General features: G+C 47.6%; 5 protein-coding genes across 5 annotated transcripts; 4 read left to right on the top strand and 1 right to left on the bottom strand.

The window, feature by feature from the left end:
- Window positions 1–280: 280 nt before the first annotated feature.
- On the top strand, window positions 281–1421 carry CGCS363_v006163 (uncharacterized protein; the record flags this gene model as incomplete). The annotated part of the gene is made up of 2 exons (XM_036638012.1): window positions 281–841; window positions 912–1421. 2 exons carry the CDS (start codon window positions 281–283, stop codon window positions 1419–1421), a joined length of 1071 nt encoding a protein of 356 aa, XP_036495265.1.
- A 523-nt stretch (window positions 1422–1944) lies between these two features.
- CGCS363_v006162 (uncharacterized protein) lies at window positions 1945–2655 on the bottom strand (the record flags this gene model as incomplete). Its single annotated transcript, XM_036638011.1, has 1 exon — window positions 1945–2655. The coding sequence occupies one exon, from the start codon at window positions 2653–2655 to the stop codon at window positions 1945–1947; it is 711 nt and encodes a 236-aa protein (XP_036495267.1).
- A 5285-nt stretch (window positions 2656–7940) lies between these two features.
- On the top strand, window positions 7941–9797 carry TRI1-1 (Cytochrome P450 monooxygenase TRI1; the record flags this gene model as incomplete). The annotated part of the gene is made up of 5 exons (XM_036638010.1): window positions 7941–8372; window positions 8424–8523; window positions 8578–8646; window positions 8699–9301; window positions 9370–9797. The coding sequence occupies 5 exons, from the start codon at window positions 7941–7943 to the stop codon at window positions 9795–9797; spliced, it is 1632 nt and encodes a 543-aa protein (XP_036495268.1).
- Window positions 9798–10316: 519 nt separating this feature from the next.
- Window positions 10317–11923, top strand: CGCS363_v006160 (putative succinate-semialdehyde dehydrogenase; the record flags this gene model as incomplete). Its single annotated transcript, XM_036638009.1, has 3 exons — window positions 10317–10340; window positions 10393–10868; window positions 10921–11923. 3 exons carry the CDS (start codon window positions 10317–10319, stop codon window positions 11921–11923), a joined length of 1503 nt encoding a protein of 500 aa, XP_036495269.1.
- A 1997-nt stretch (window positions 11924–13920) lies between these two features.
- CGCS363_v006159 (uncharacterized protein) lies at window positions 13921–14407 on the top strand (the record flags this gene model as incomplete). Its single annotated transcript, XM_036638008.1, has 2 exons — window positions 13921–13950; window positions 14003–14407. 2 exons carry the CDS (start codon window positions 13921–13923, stop codon window positions 14405–14407), a joined length of 435 nt encoding a protein of 144 aa, XP_036495786.1.
- Between the last annotated feature and the right edge of the window lie 1519 nt (window positions 14408–15926).

Raw genomic sequence — 15926 nt, 5'->3', positions numbered from 1 at the left:
TGGCCACTAGGCAATTCCGTCGTAAGGTGGATCCCGCGGCGCCGCCGGGGACGAACACCAGTTTGTTCATCGCTGGAGCAGAAAGTCTCGAAAGGTTAATCGCAATCCTTAATTTCGCATCCCTTTCGGAGTTTTCTGTTGGTCGCCTTGACCGGCGAATCTGAATGCAATGGGATCTCCATCACCTACAAGAGGTACCGACCCGCTCTATTCAAATTCGAGTGCATACCCTCTCCTCCTGCTCCTTTCTTTGCCACGCGATCAACGATAACAAATCAAAATGGTTAGCACCGTTGGTTCCCTCGGTCCCAAGGGCCTCCGCTTTCTGCTGTCACTCCTTTTCATCCAAGCGACCATTATCAGTGCTTCTCCCACCCCAACAACGGGCGGCGAAAGCACAAATAACATCAACTCCTTGCGCGAGCCTCTCAGCAAGCGAGTACAGGGACAATTCCCAGACTTCCCTAGCAACTACAATGGTCGCGTTCAGAAGGGAGCCTACCTCAAGTCACTTTTTCCACTCAGCGACTCGGCGGCAAAGCAGCAGAACAGCGGGGTCACTGTCGCCACGCCGTGGCAGGATCCCAGGGCCGTTGAACGCTGGGGATGGACTCGCCAGATGACCTGGGCCCCCTTTAGCACCGAGGACACCGGCTCTGACTCCGGCTTCGACTCCGACTCCGACGATTACGAAGAGTTCGACACGTCTCCCGGGTTCGGAAACCTTTTGGATGTCACATTCGCGGACCCACGTTATCCAGTCGACCCGGCAGAGAATGGGCTGTCCACTTACATGCACGCGAATAACTTCTACAAGCGTGACGGTACTAGTGTTGGAGCTGTAAGTGACTGCCCACCGAACTTGGCCATCTAAAACTCTAGTCCTCTAATGCCCTTCGTCCCCCCTACAGGCAACGGGTGCTTCTTACCAAAACGTCCTCAACCCAAGATCGGGCGCTATCATTTTTGACAGAAACTTCAGCCCTCGCTTCCAAATAGAGAAGAACGGCATTGGGGATGTTCCTGATCTGGAGCAGCTGTCTGACATGGCTTACTTCCAGTGGCTCGATGCTTGCCAGGCGAAGGGCATCCCCCCGAGCAACGTCAAGCTCATCTACCGCAGCAATGTCACCTACCGCCCTAGCTTCAATGTTGTCTTGCAGGCTTTGTATAACAAGGGACATCAGTTCGTACCCGGATGGAATGACAGGGTAATACTCTCGATGGACACAGACGAGGGCCTTGCTATCCTTGGTAGCACCCATGGTGCTGGTGCAGCGTTGTTCCTTATACAACACAAGGCCGCCCTTGGCAACAAGAAAATCACAGAGGTCACTGTGTGGGGAGGCTCGAGAGGGTTTGCGTTCAATGCAGACCCAGAGTATGCGGGCCTAAGCTTAAGGTTTACAGTCTCAGACTAGAGGCAGGTGGCCGTTTTTGATAAAGTCCGTTTTGGTAGAAACAATAATAAGTAAAAACCACAGACTACTAATAATCCGCGAGAGTGCCGAAATGAACAAGATAAAGGCCCATTAGGACCCTGAGCTAATCATTTGGGAGTTTTCATTTTACTAATCAGATCGCTGAAGATTCGAAACCCCGATACCGGCAAAACTACCTAGGTATCCTGCCAGATCCGGGCCGAACCTTGAATGATCATGACATGCAGAACATGTGCCTCGCGATGGAATGTCTCAAAGTGCATGGTACCTGGCCGACGACGGTACTCAGCAGTGAAAGGCTGTCACAAAAGAAATGTATTGATATAGATAACGAGATCCAAGTTGGAGTCCAACTTATAGAATAAGAGCTAAGATCCACTTCAGGTTCACACCACGTGCCAACCGCCTTCGACGACATCTCCGCCACGAACTACATTGGTACCCCTAAGTAGACATGTGAATTCCATTGAAAAAGCCACTCAGAGGTCGGATGCGGCTATCCTTACTTCTTTTCGAAAACGACGAAGTGGACAATGTGGCCCTGAATGACGTAGGAGTTGTGGGCGGCATGGCCGACGAGTCCGTTGTAGGTGTGGGTGGTGATGTCGATCAGCTGGGGGTTTGTGCCCTCGGCAGTGGGAAGCTCTCTCCATTTGAAGGTCCAGGAAATGCTTCCCAGCTGGGCCGTAGTATCAACCAACTCGAGGAAAACACGGTTGTAGGAAGGTTTGACCTCAACGGTAGCGGGCGCCTCAACCCTGGGAATCTGCGCAGTGATGCGCAACACATGCTCAGGGGCAGGGAGGAAGTTCGTAATCGGAGGCAGGACGCTTCGGGTGGTGGTACCCTCTGTCTCGCCGTCCTTGCCGCCGGTGATGACGGGGCCTGGCGCGAAGCCGGTGTACTTGATCTTGATGGGGAAACTGCCGTTGGCGGTCTCGATCAGGACACTATTGTTGTTGAAGTGCTGCAGGGGCAGGTTGATCGGGAAGTCAAGCGAGATATCAAAAGACTTCTCGCCCTTCTGAGCAGGAACGCCACCGGCGAAGTCGCGGATGGAGAAGCCAAGGCCGCCGACGAGAGCCTCCTGCTGGAAGAAAGGGTTGAACCAGACCTTGGGGATCTCGCCCTTGGCCCCGAAAACGAGCTTGCGGTGGTTGGAGTCGTAGACGATGGAAATGTCAGACTCCTTAACGGGAACGAGGAAGGCCATGGTGTCAGATGAGGTTGATGTCAACGAAAGTGAAGGTTCTTGGGGGCTTTGAGCAGGTTTGCGGAAAGGTAAGCTTGTGATTGAGTCGATGAGTGTCATGGTAGAGCTTTTGATGCGGATACAAGTCTGCTTCTTATAGGATAGGTATGAAAGGAGAAAGAGAGGGTCTGTCTTCAGAATAAGTACGAGTGAGAAGAAGCTATCGATGGCCTCTCGGGCTGACAAACCACAGAAACCAATGTTGCTGAATTCGTCAAAACTCACCTCAATGGCGCCTCAGTCAGAGAATGCGAATGACAGGACGCCCAAACATTGCAATCCGGCGAGGGAGGTGTGTTCGACTGGTATTTCAGCCAGCCACATTTTGAATGTTTTGGTCCCAGGAATGGGTCCGTGATCATGAAATCGCTATCTCCCCGTGGTTGAAATGAAGGATCGCCTCATACGATATTCTGGACGGCAAATCGCAACCGAATGGGGGGAATAGAGCGCCTTCTGTTCCGCCAGTCCCGATTCAAGGCAGAACTTGTAGTCTGGACTGCAGCCACTGGCTTGCATCCACGAAGTGGGCTTTCTTCCAAGCAAATGTACCCCGTTTGCACGCGGAGAGAAATCACACACGCGGCCCGTCTCCAGCTACCGCCTCTAGTCCCTGTTCCCGAACATTCTAACCCTAAAAGGTCGCGCAATTGCGACGAATGAAGATGCGTTGAGAAACCCGTGGCTTCGAACCGGATTATCATGTCATTCTGTGGAATGGGGGTTAATTGAAGGGTTCAAGACATCGACCACGGGTACGCCTCGTTTAGAGCATAGGGTATCCTGCGCTGGAATTCTATCCGCGACGGGATTACCCGCAGATCCGACATATTTCACACGCCGACGACAAGAAGCGAGGTAAAATTCTTGATGCCATGACGACTCCGTGGCTGAAACGGCATCTTCATCGAGGCAAGCGACGAGCAAGTTTGAGTGATGAGCAACATTGCTGGAATGAGAAAGGCAAAGACCCTGACCCCTTTACGTCAAGCTTTTCGACACGCATTCTTCAGACTACGAAGGTACAAGAATGCTGGATTAATCGACGCCCGTTTTGAGAAGATGCAATTCCCGCGGCTTCTGTCGTCAGCACCCAAGGGCAAAACTGAGACCTGGTGAACTGACATTGAGCGGCCTGGTCCATGTGGCTACCGGCTGCCGCCTCCAGAGCCTGAGACATTGTCTGTTCTAGCGTTCCCGTGCCTCCAGCCGTACCGCATTCGTCCAGGGAGCTCTAATGCTTGGGTTCCAAACTGGAACATGTGGCTGACCTATTCAATTATCCGTATGTTTGGCATCGTCCAATGAATGATTTCAAAATTCCTGGGCCAGTAGTACCGCAAAGGAGAACCCGAGGATAGCCGCCTTGAGCATTTGGCCGGTCCTTGGGAAGTCGAATAGAATGACCTGGGGGCTGAGTTGACCAATGAGAGCACATGATACTCGGGCATCTATTCAGACCGCGAAGGCCATCAAAGACGTCAAACGTATGGCCTATCTCGGAACATATTGGATTCTGTCTTCTCCATACCTAGTAGTCATAACCATCTTTGAGACAATTCGGCCAAGCAAATGACGAGCGGAGTTTCATCGGTCCATGATACCTTGGTCTTGAGTATTCACCCACGCAAAGTAACTAAGTATTTTGGGGGCATGGATATCTCGCTGGCCGTTGGATCGTCTTGTCTCACGGGCTGATGAACTATCCCGTGCGCCGACTGCGTTTCCTGTCATCTGCGTCCTCCAGGCTTGAGACGACTCGTGCACGTATCCGTATTGAAGAGTTCGTGCGATCGGGATGAAAGTTGCCAAGCAAACATGGTTGCGAGAGGTGGGATTTCTCCGAAGTAAGAACCCCACCTAAGCTATAGATCACCCCCCACCTTAGATCAGCCCAAAAACATATCTTCTATATACTTCACATTATATATTATCCTAGTTAATACTACTTTTTTAACGCTATAACGTATAAAATAAATTCTTTTAAAAATACTAATATATATCTTATACTTTTATATACCCCTACTAATATTACTATAGTAATTATAGCTATATATAATAGCTACTCTCTCTAAAAAGCTACTAAAAACTAAAGTATACTATATATAACTTTATAATAATATATTAATAGTAATAAGATAATAATAAAAATAAAAGCTATTTAGTAATATTTTAGCTCTAAATAAGAAGCTTTTCTAACTACTTAGATCCTTATATAAAGTACTTTAAGCTATATACTTAACTATAAGTATATCTATCTCTTTATAATATAGATTATATATACTAGTAGTAATATATATCCTCTTAATATATACTAAATAGAAGCTTTTTTATATTATTATTTATTTATTAAAACTCTAAAAGTATATAAGATTAATACTTAATATATAAAAGATATTATAATTAAAAATATAAAAAAGTTCTTTATAATACTTAATCTTCTAGAAATTAAGATTATTCTTATAAACTTATAATATAATATAAATAAGATAAGTATTATAGAGGGAGTTTAATATAATAATTTAGTATTAAGATATTCTAAGAAACTTTTTATATTTATTTAAAGTTCTAATAATTATATTTAGATATCTATAGTTAAATATATTAATACTAATAGTAGTTATTTTTTACTTTTAGTTATCTTTAAAAGTAAGATAGTTTAGTACTAATAGTTCTCTAAGGATTTCTTAGAATTTAACTTATAGTACTTTATATTAACTATAAATAGTTAAATATTTAATAATATTAGTATTAACTAACTAGAGAATATATTTATATTAAAGATAGTAATAGAAGTAAAAAGATTATATTTTAAATATCTATTTATTATAGATAGCTATAGAAACTATATTAGTAATAACTTTATATAAAAATATTATATTAATAATATTTATTTAGCTTACTTACTTATTTATTTATTTTATATTATATAGCTCCTTAATATATTAATATTTATACTTCTAAAATAGTTTTATAAAACCTATTTTATAGAATAAAACTACTTACTTAACTTTATACTAATTAATAAATAGAACTTCTTATAATATTATTTATATATATATTAGGATACTTTATAACTATATATTATTAAATTAAGATAGAAAGTAATAAAAATATAACTTATTAATATTATAAAGCTTCTTATAAGTTAGTTTATTTATACTCCTACTCTAATTAATATTCTATAAATATTAATATAATATTTAAGATTTATAAATAATAAATAGACTTCTTAAAATATTATAATTAAAATATTAAAAAACTTAGCTAATTTATATTAAATATAATAGCTTTTTAGTAATAAGTTAAGGTTAATAGTATAAAGAGATTATCTTATTAACTTTATAGTATAAATCCTTTTTTTTAAGAAGTTAGGGAAAACTTTAGACTTTAATAATATAGCTATAATAGATAATTAATAAGTTATCTAATCTCTAGAAATTTAGCTAGAGAAATATAAGTTTATTAAATATAGTAAAATTAAACTAAAACTAAATATATACTTTATAGTAATTAAAAATATTTAGAAGAAGAAATAAGAAGTATAAAACTATCTTACTAAGTTAGAAATAGTATTAATTAATAATAAATCTTTTAATAATAAAGAGAGTATAAAATTATATATTATTATAAAACTATAGAGAAATTATATAGAACGTAAAAATATAATCACAGTATTAGTAGGTTAAAAGCATGTAAAAGTAGTGATCCGAGGTGGGGGGTGATCCATAGCTTAGGTGGGGTTCTTACTCAGCCCCCTGGCCTGGCTGCCCCTTCGGCAGATGCGTCGATCAAGGAAACCTTAACCGTGCCGCAATCTGGAAGCGTTCCCCGCAGGGCAGAGAAAACTCAATCTAGATAGTAGAAGGCTAGAGGAATAGAAGGCTAGAGGACTGTCATGACTACTTTTGTTCATGATGAAGTGGCAACATTCGAGAGTGTGAGCACCGATGAGCCTCGGTTCAGGCGGATCACTTCATGACAACTCCGGTCTAAGCTCCAGTGCGTGCTTTCAACAATTTGAAGGCGAAAAAAGCTACATTGAGTATCTGATAGTAAGAAGTACTTGTTGGAGATGGGTTTTGTCCGATGACAGGTGGGCTCCCGATGGTGATCGACAGTGGGCAGAGAGCTTAGCCTTGACATGGTGAGCGCAAATCTCCATCAAAGCCCATCCCAAATGAAAGAAATGATCAGGGAATATTCGGAAACTTATCCGGCACGCCAATCACACCCGGACCAACCGCTTATTAAGCGGGTGGTGTGGTCCTAGTTTTTGGACGGAGTTCCTCCGCCTTACCACGAACAGGCTCGGCATCGTGAATGAACCTCTGAGACAACAAAGATCGGCGGCCCGGTCGCCCCGCTAAAAGGCACCACATTTACCGGTGGGATTGGCTCAAGACCAGGCAAGCATCCATCCTCGAGCCTGTGAGGTTGAGGCTCGCTGCGGCTTGGCGGAGGGGGGATCCCGTGTGGAGGCCCGATGGGCGCTAGGGGAGCTAACGCGTGTCGGCCTTGCGCATTGTGAATCGCGTGGAAAGGGTTACAGACGTCATGCATGAGAATTTTCGTATTCTTGTGTAAACCTAAGGACAAATGGTTGCCCTCGGATTACGTCCAGTCATGGGGCTGGCGGTAAGAGTCGCCGAAAGACGGAGCACACCTATCGTCTTGTCAAAGGTGCTGTCAGTGCAGCTCCTGAGGGTGTGTACGCTGGCTGGAGTGTTCACCGCAACACGATCCGAACTACAATTGTCATTGTCGATCGGATCCTTCTCCACGCTACCGGTAACAGAGTCTTGACGAAAGCTGTGCCTGTTGACCCAAGACTAAGACATCTGAGTATGAGCTTGTCACGACAGCCGGCAAGGGTTTGACATGACTTTTGGTATGTACGCTGGTGGTCCCTTTCCAAATGGACGCTGTATGGGTCTGCGGTAAATTCTCGCACATGTATCTAGAATCTGTAGGCCTATTGGCTTGTGTGACCTACAGCCCCCTCATCCCCGCAGCCCCAAATACGTCGTGACCCTGCCTTCGCTCTCGGGCCAAGGGTCCACGCACGTTTACGGGGTGATGCTAAGCATCCGACCGAAGGTGGACGGCAAGAGAAGCTGTCCGTAGAATCCATGCTCCTGAGCAAGGGTAGTATCGAAAGCAGAGCCCGAGAGCCTTAGGCGGTGACAACATTTTCCATCGAAACATACATAAGTCCATTCCCGTCAACATCCCCAGACGAGTAAATGGTTAAGTTGTCATTCAGAGTTCCTCATCCTCTAATAGCCCTACCAAACGACGATCCTCCACTGATGGACACAACCGACACTATTCGCTCTCCCTTGGGAGACGCGAAGCTCACTCTCGATGGATCCGCGAAGCCGTTGTCATACTTTTTGACCACCATCCTGGTCATTATCTTTGCGTACTCGATGCAGGGTTCCAAGATGAACACGCCCTCAATCAACCCCAAGGGAAAGTTTGAGCTCACTGACAGCCGGCCCAAGCAGCGCTACCTGGCCGGCGCCAGGGAAATGATGTACTCGTGGTTCAAGACCAACCCCAACAAGCCGGTCCGATTAGTTAGCGATATGGGCGAGACCATCGTGTTGCCTCCTTCTATGGCCAACGAAATTCGAAATCATGCTCACCTGAGCTTCACCCAATTCGCTGCGGAGGTAAGCCTCCCTGAATGCTTCTCGTGCCGGTCTGCGTGCTGACCTCAACAGTTCTTTCAGACCAAGACCCCGGGCTTTGACGCCTTCCGCGAGGGAACTCGTGACAGCATCACATTGATAGTTATCAATAAGGACCTGACCAAGGCACTTGGTAAGGCTTTCCAACCGACGGTCAGGATGATCGATACTAACAAGTCTCGAACAGCAAAAGTCACTGAGCCTCTCGCCGACGAAACCTCGCTGGCTCTGAAAGATATCTTCACCGACAGCAAGGGTATGCTATTTCTGATATAGATAAAAATAGCAACACAGCTGACACTTAGTAGAATGGCATGCAATCCCCATGCGCCCCACGATCCTTCACTTCATCGCCCGAATCTCGTCTCGCGTCTTCTTGGGAACAGAATTGTGCAGAAACGAAGAATGGCTTACTATCACGAAAGAGTATACCATGAACGGCTTCTCTGCAGCTGACCGTCTCCGCGAATGGCCTCGGTTCATGCGCCCCATTGTTCACTGGTTCATGCCCGGCTGCCAAAAAGCTCGCTCTCAAATCGTCCAGGCCGCAGAAATCATCAAGCCTATCATCGAGAAGCGTCGCGCACTTAAGGCCGCCGCTATCGCGGATGGCCGCACCCCGCCAGAGTTTAATGATGCAATCGATTGGTTCGAAGCGGCTTCGAAGGGCAAACACTACGACCCGGCTATTTCCCAGCTGTTTTTCTCAACAGTGGCTATCCACACTACCACTGACCTCTTGGGCCAGGTCCTTGTCGACATTGCCCGCAACCCTGAAATCATCGAGCCCCTGAGGAATGAGATCATTGATGTGCTGAGCGCAGGTGGGTGGAAGAAGACTTCTCTGTACAGCATGAAGCTCCTTGACAGTGTTGTCAAGGAAAGCCAGCGTATGAAACCTTTGCAGCTTGGTACGCTAATACTCCCTACAACCTCACACGTTGAGACATCATCAGCTAATCAGCCATGACCAACACAGCTAGCATGCAGCGCGTCGCTGTCGGCGACGTGACTCTCTCCGACGGCACATTTATCCCGAAAGGCACCTCCGTCTCTGTCTCCTCGCACGCACTCTTCGATGCGAACGTCTACGAGAACCCCGAGAAGTGGGATGGCTACCGCTTCCTCCGCATGCGTGAGCAGCCTGGCAAGGAGAACGTATCACAGCTCGTCTCCACAGCCCCAGAGCACCTCGGCTTCGGTCACGGAAAGCATGCTTGCCCCGGGAGATTCTTCGCCGCCAACGAGATCAAAATCGCGCTGGTCCACATCTTGCTACAGTATGAGTGGAGACTGCCTGCCGGTGCCGATACTTCGATCGTTGACTTTGGCATCAACCCGGTCCTGAACCCGATGCTGGAGCTGGAGATCAGAAGACGCGAGGAGGAGGTTGACATGAAGTTCTGAATGCATGCAAGGTAGAGCAACTTAGATGTATAGAGCGCTGTAGTGTTGAATCTGGCATGGTATTAGTGAACTCTGCTGCTGTAATAGCGAATGTTTCTCGTGGAAGAGACTCGAAGGTCATTGAATTGAAGTATTGTCGACGTTATTTCCCCAGTGCTAGGCATTTCATATTGGGAGGATTGTCGATCGGGACCGACCGATCGGTTGTGGCGGACAAGGTTTCCCGAACGAAGACGATTTTCGTGATTCGCCATTGGCCTAAACAAAAACTACCCCAAGAGTCGTTCATCAATTATTAATAGACGCCGCCATTGGTTAAGTTTTGTATAGCTCATTGGATGTGTCGTCATCGGAGGCGTTGTGCGACGGTTCTTCGAATGCGGGGTTGAGGGGTGAAGTCCATATCGGCTATATAACAATCGGCTGCATGGCCTTTTTAAGTCACACTAGACGACCGCATTGTAGGACGTATATTTGCTTCATTCAATTTGAGACAGCTCGATATTGACGACCGTCAACATGGCTCAGAATTTACCTTTCAAAGTAAGACCGAAGCTTACCGGATGCTCAGGTTGCGCTGACATGAGTGTTCAAGCTATCAAACCCTAATCTGCTCAAGACAGATGCGTACGTCCACGGCTCCTGGACGAAAGCATCATCGGGGAAAACATTCGACATCGAGGATCCAGGAACAGGCAAAGTCTTCGCCTCCAGCCCCGATTTCAACAAGTCCGACATCGATGCAGTGGTGAAGTCATCGCACGAGGCCTTTCAGAAATACCGCTACGAGAACCCGCGATCAAGGGCGAAGAAACTTTTAGAGTGGGACCGACTGATTCGGGAAAATCGCGATGACATCGCCACGGTACTGACCCACGAGTCCGGAAAGCCTCTAGCGGAGGCCCAGGGAGAACTTGACTATGCACTGGGCTTCACCTGGTGGTTCGCTGGGGAGGCTGAACGCATTCGTGGGAACATCTCAACTCCTTCTGCGCCTAATAGGAGGGTCTTGGTGGTGAAGCAGCCGATTGGTGTGACGGTCGCGTTGGTCCCATGGAATTTCCCCATTGCGTGAGCAGATCCTTTGGAATAGTTCAAGACGTGTGCTTACAAGGGGTGTTAGCATGATTCTGCGCAAGGCCGGAGCTGCTTTTGCCGCTGGATGTACTATGATCGCCAAGCCATCCCCAGAGACTCCACTCACCTGCCTCATCCTCGCGAACCTCGCCACGCAGGCTGGTTTCGGTCCTGGTGTATTCAACGTCATCACAACATCTCTTGATAACACGCCCGAGGTGGCCGAAGCACTGTGCAAACACCCCTTGACCAAGAAAGTGTCGTTCACCGGCTCTACCGCTATTGGGAGTCTTATCGCTAAGCATTGCTCCGAGGGCCTCAAAAAAGTCACCCTGGAACTTGGAGGAAACTGCCCATTCATCATCTTTGACGACTGCAACCAGGAACAGGCCTTGGAAGCATTGCTTGCACTGAAGTGGAGACACGCAGGGCAGGCGTGCATCACAGCGAACAGAGTCTACGTACAGGCCAAGATATACGAGGAGTTCTTGGACAAGCTGGTCGAACGCACCAAGACCATCAAGATGGGCCACGGAGCAAAGGACGGTACGACAATGGGGCCTTTGACGACACCCCGGGCAATTCCCAAGGCCCAAGCTCACGTCAAGGATGCCGTCGAGGCCGGCGCCAAGGTGGTGCTGGGCGGCAAAGCAGGCACCGAAGTGGGCCTTGAGGCCGGCTACTTTCACGAGCCTACCATTCTGCGCGACATGAAGCAATCGATGCTGATCAGCCGAGAAGAGACCTTTGCGCCGGTCCTTGGAGTTTACAGCTTCGACACCGAGGACGAGGTGGTGAAGTGGGCAAACGACACGAGCATGGGTCTCGCCAGTTACTTCTTCACCAAGAACATGGACCGGACCTGGCGCCTCATGGAGAATCTCGACGCAGGCATGATCGGGATGAACACTGGCAACTCGTCGGCAGCCGAGTCTCCTTTCGGCGGAATGAAGCTGTCGGGGTACGGCAAGGAGTCCGGAAAGGATGTTGCAATCGAGGAGTACCTGGTTTCGAAGACGGTAACAATGACGTTGGAGGACCACTACTAACCCTATCTGGATATTGAAAGCTGTTGGATTGATGCCTGAGTTCATCTAATGCCTATGATATGTCCGTTCGGAATAGATACAACCGAAATAATAATATTACGCGGGTTCGAGATATTATGCCGCCGCCACTCTCCTCCCGATGATTACGCCTTCTTTGTAGCCGCTCCACATTGTGATTCCGCACCACGAATTATTGTAAACCCGGTCGGAGCGACGAAGGTGCCGCATCGTCCGTTGTCGCACACGCCTTGTTGGGCACCCAACCCGCAGACACGACCGTTCGCAGCAAGTTGTTGCGCTGATGGCTGATTTCGTTTGTTGTAGTCGGCAAACTCCTTGGGGAGTAGCGTTAGAGGGAGCGCTTCCGCCTTCATTGGTGCTGTGGGTGTGTTAGCTTTTCAAAGACGCAAGACTTAGATGGTAGAGGTCATACCTGCGACGACAGCCTCCGCTGCAAGCGTGGCAACACAGGCAAGATAGGATAGACGCATGCCTTCGGTTTGAACTGAGGACTTTCACTCTGTTAAATTCGGCGATCGGGCGTGGCGGACTCTTGGAGACGATGGTCTCAAGAAACCTGTGTTTGGTGTCGCGGTCAACTTTCCAAAGCAAAAGCAGTTATTCGCCCAAGTTTTGATAGAACGCCGTGAAATGCAACAGCTAAGCAATCAACATTCTGGGGAAATCCGGGGATGTGGGCGACTAAAGAGGCTCGGTACTTGATACTCATTTTTTGTTCGGAACAGTCAAGCCGTGAGACGTTGACAACCGTGTGTCTCGGATCGATGTCACTTCTGAGCCGTCGATCATGCATCGTGTGAATACCTGGTCCTGGTCTATCATCCGACAAAAATCATGCGAGTTGAGACGAGGATACCCCAGGGCAGGGGTCTAGCGAACGTGCCGGCGGAATTGGGTTCACGTCGGCATTCATGAAGGTAAGCGAGAGATAATAGTACCATTGATATTGCAGACAGGCTATTTAAAGCAAAGAAAAGTCCCGCAACTGAGCCGCATCTCCCGTCCAGAAGCAATTCGGCGTTGTACGACTTCACATCGGACTGTGCGGCCCCCATCGAGCCCGGATCGCGGCGACGTCATGTCTCAAACACCGTCCAAAGTCGTGGGTTTACCAGGAACGATTATTTGGAAAACCAAGCAACCTTCCTGCAATGTGGAACACTTGCATCGCACGGAGAGACTGTTATGTTATTCCGCCGTTTGAAGCTTTGCAATATTTCTATCAGAGCCACAAGAGGGATTTATTTCAATCGTCCTTTGTCTCCCGTTCTTGAATACAACCGATTGCAACCCTCTTTACCGCGCCTAAAATGCAACAGAAACCTTGCGAAATTCTAGTCGGCTAGTAGGGATCATAGGCGACATGAATGAAAACCTGAGGAACACCGAGGCATTGCATGGCAAGGCATCACTGGATAACATCGTCTTCCGCTGAAGGAATTGCCAGACAAGCACACTCAATGGACGCTGTGGCTGTTGCTTATGTACAGCCACCGATGGACTCTGTGGCTGTGCCTGCAGCCACCGTGCCACACTTGGTTCGACGCGCTCGGGCCATGAAAGCAGCGGCTCGCCAATTGAATTTACTCTTCGCTGCTTAGGCCCTGATCTTCTCGTTGCCAGTCGCCAATAGCCAGTCGCCAGGGTACATACGCGTGGCTGGATGTATCTTAACAGCGCGCCTCTGGTTACTGGTATTAGCGATAAAAAGTACTTTTTTCTAGTACTAATAACTAAGTAGTTTTTAGTCCTTATAGCTAAGTCTAGGCAGTTTCTAGCCTGTTGCAGCTATAGGTATAAAAGAGGACTTTGCATAAAATTATAACTAGAAGGTCTCTAATCTGAAGGGGTAAAGTGCCTGCATATACGAATAATTAGGGTAGTTATGCTGTTTCTGGCTCTGATTATTGGCGACTGGCAACGAGAAGATCAGGGCCTTATCCTGTCTTCCAACTTAGTAAGAAACCATCGCAAAAATGCCTCTTCCCCCAGAGATCATCGACCAAGTAGGCACCTGCTCCCGGCTGAATGAAGATGAGAAGCTGCTAACTGACATAGATCGTCGACCAATATGTCTCAGTAGCCAGAGTCCAGACCTTTCATGAGGTCCGTGACCTCGATGAGTGGGTTAACTTCACCGGCGGCCGGGACTCCACAGCGGTATTCTACGGTGGGGAGAACGAGCCTTACGAATCGACCTTCTTTCGTACGGATCTAGACCTTCAGGCCTTGTTGACTTTGCACCTTGTATCCCGCCAGTGGAATCGCTCTGCCAATAGGCTCTTTCGGAGGCATCTTTGGTGGAACATCCGCCTCGATGACCCCGACCTGATCAAACGCATTGCAGCCTGTTGTGGCGATCACAATGCCAGTCTGAGCAGTTCAGTGAGAAGTCTGAACCTTGAGGACATGCACGACTTGAATTCGTTCTCGCGACTCTACTCCTTTGATTGGCAAGAGTAAGGCAGCCATCCTCCGCATTAAGCTTGTTTAACCCGAGTTTGATACAGTGGTGTGGAGACGATAGCTGACCCGAGGGAATATCTATAGGTTTGTAGGCCAAAATGTCGACCCAAACTACATCGTACTAAACTCTAGCTATGTTGATTCCCCCAGCTCTTTTGGCAAACGGGGATTGCGAGCAGACCCGCAGTTGCATTATGATAAAGCGGAAGAACATACCACGATCCGGCGTCTTTTCGACTCACTTGATTGTATCGAGAAATTCACTGCAAGGGTAATGGGCGCTTATAGTCGAGAGAACTTACGGGCCAATTGCTACGATATGGAGGGAATGAGCGAATTCGTCAGGACAATTCAATATGGCCTCAGAGCTACGGCATTCAATCACCTTACGGACCTCAGTCTATTGGTTCCCAGCACATGGTACGTTGGAGAAATCACAACTGTCCTGTCTCAAGATGCCCGAAATCAACTGCGGAAACTCCGCTTAGTCATTGTCGATGAAACGGGGCCGGGTGGGAGCGACTGGCAGATGATATCCGACGGCGACGACTACAACGACGGAGACTTCACGGACATTGCTGGAACCGGCTATGCCCCGAGCAACATTCAAGTTGACTATCCCAACAGAGAGCATCAGGATGCCCTTTGGGCATTCGTTGGGTCCTGCCAAAGGCTTGAATCACTGGCTATCATCGCGTCACACTATCTTGAACTTGATCGACTCCGATGGATCCCACAACCTGGATATAGAGGCTTGGTAGACCTCGTACTTCACCGTATCTGGACGAACGTACAGTCGATCTTGAAGCTCTTGACAGTCGCGCCCGTAAACGAAACCAAGCTGACACCTGTGGCACGGCGAGTTTCTCTCGAAGACATCAAGGTGTATGGAAACGGTGGCAACTGGGACAAAGTCTTTGTCTTCCTACGCACACAGTGCCCCGACCTGGAACTTTTTCGCGCCTCCCAGTTGACCTACTTCACCAGCCATGTGCGGCATGAACATAATAACAGGCCGTGGGAGAACTGGAATGATATATGGACAAATGATGACCAAGATAATCACGACAGACATCATTTACACATGGTGGATAGAAAGCTTATCAACAGGGGTGGTAGTGAGGCATACTGCAGTCACTATCCGGTCTCCACACTTGGTTCAGATTCGGAGTGGGGAGATGATTATGACACAGAGACGGGCTGGATACCAGACAACTAAATTCATACCCAAAGTTGAAGTGCAGTTGAAGGGAGAGTGGAGAAATGATAAAGAACAGCTCTGCCAGAAACAAATTACTTTCTACCTCATGTGTCGCTTCTAACATGGTTTCCGCAGGGTCATCGTTGGAAGACTAGGAGAGAATGCGACTCACGAACATCAGGCTTCAAATCAATCTTGAATTTGAAGTATCTGATGTATACGAATTGTCAAAATTGTGAATGGGTTGTACAAGGATTGAATACAGGCGGTAGATCGCCCTGCACCACAAGATACACCGTTTTTCCCGTCTGGGAA

This window comes from Colletotrichum siamense, assembly GCF_013390195.1.
Source record: "Colletotrichum siamense strain Cg363 chromosome Unknown KSG_Cg363_contig04, whole genome shotgun sequence".
Taxonomy (NCBI): Eukaryota; Fungi; Ascomycota; class Sordariomycetes; order Glomerellales; family Glomerellaceae; genus Colletotrichum; species Colletotrichum siamense.
This window is presented reverse-complemented; position numbering and strand designations above follow the sequence as displayed.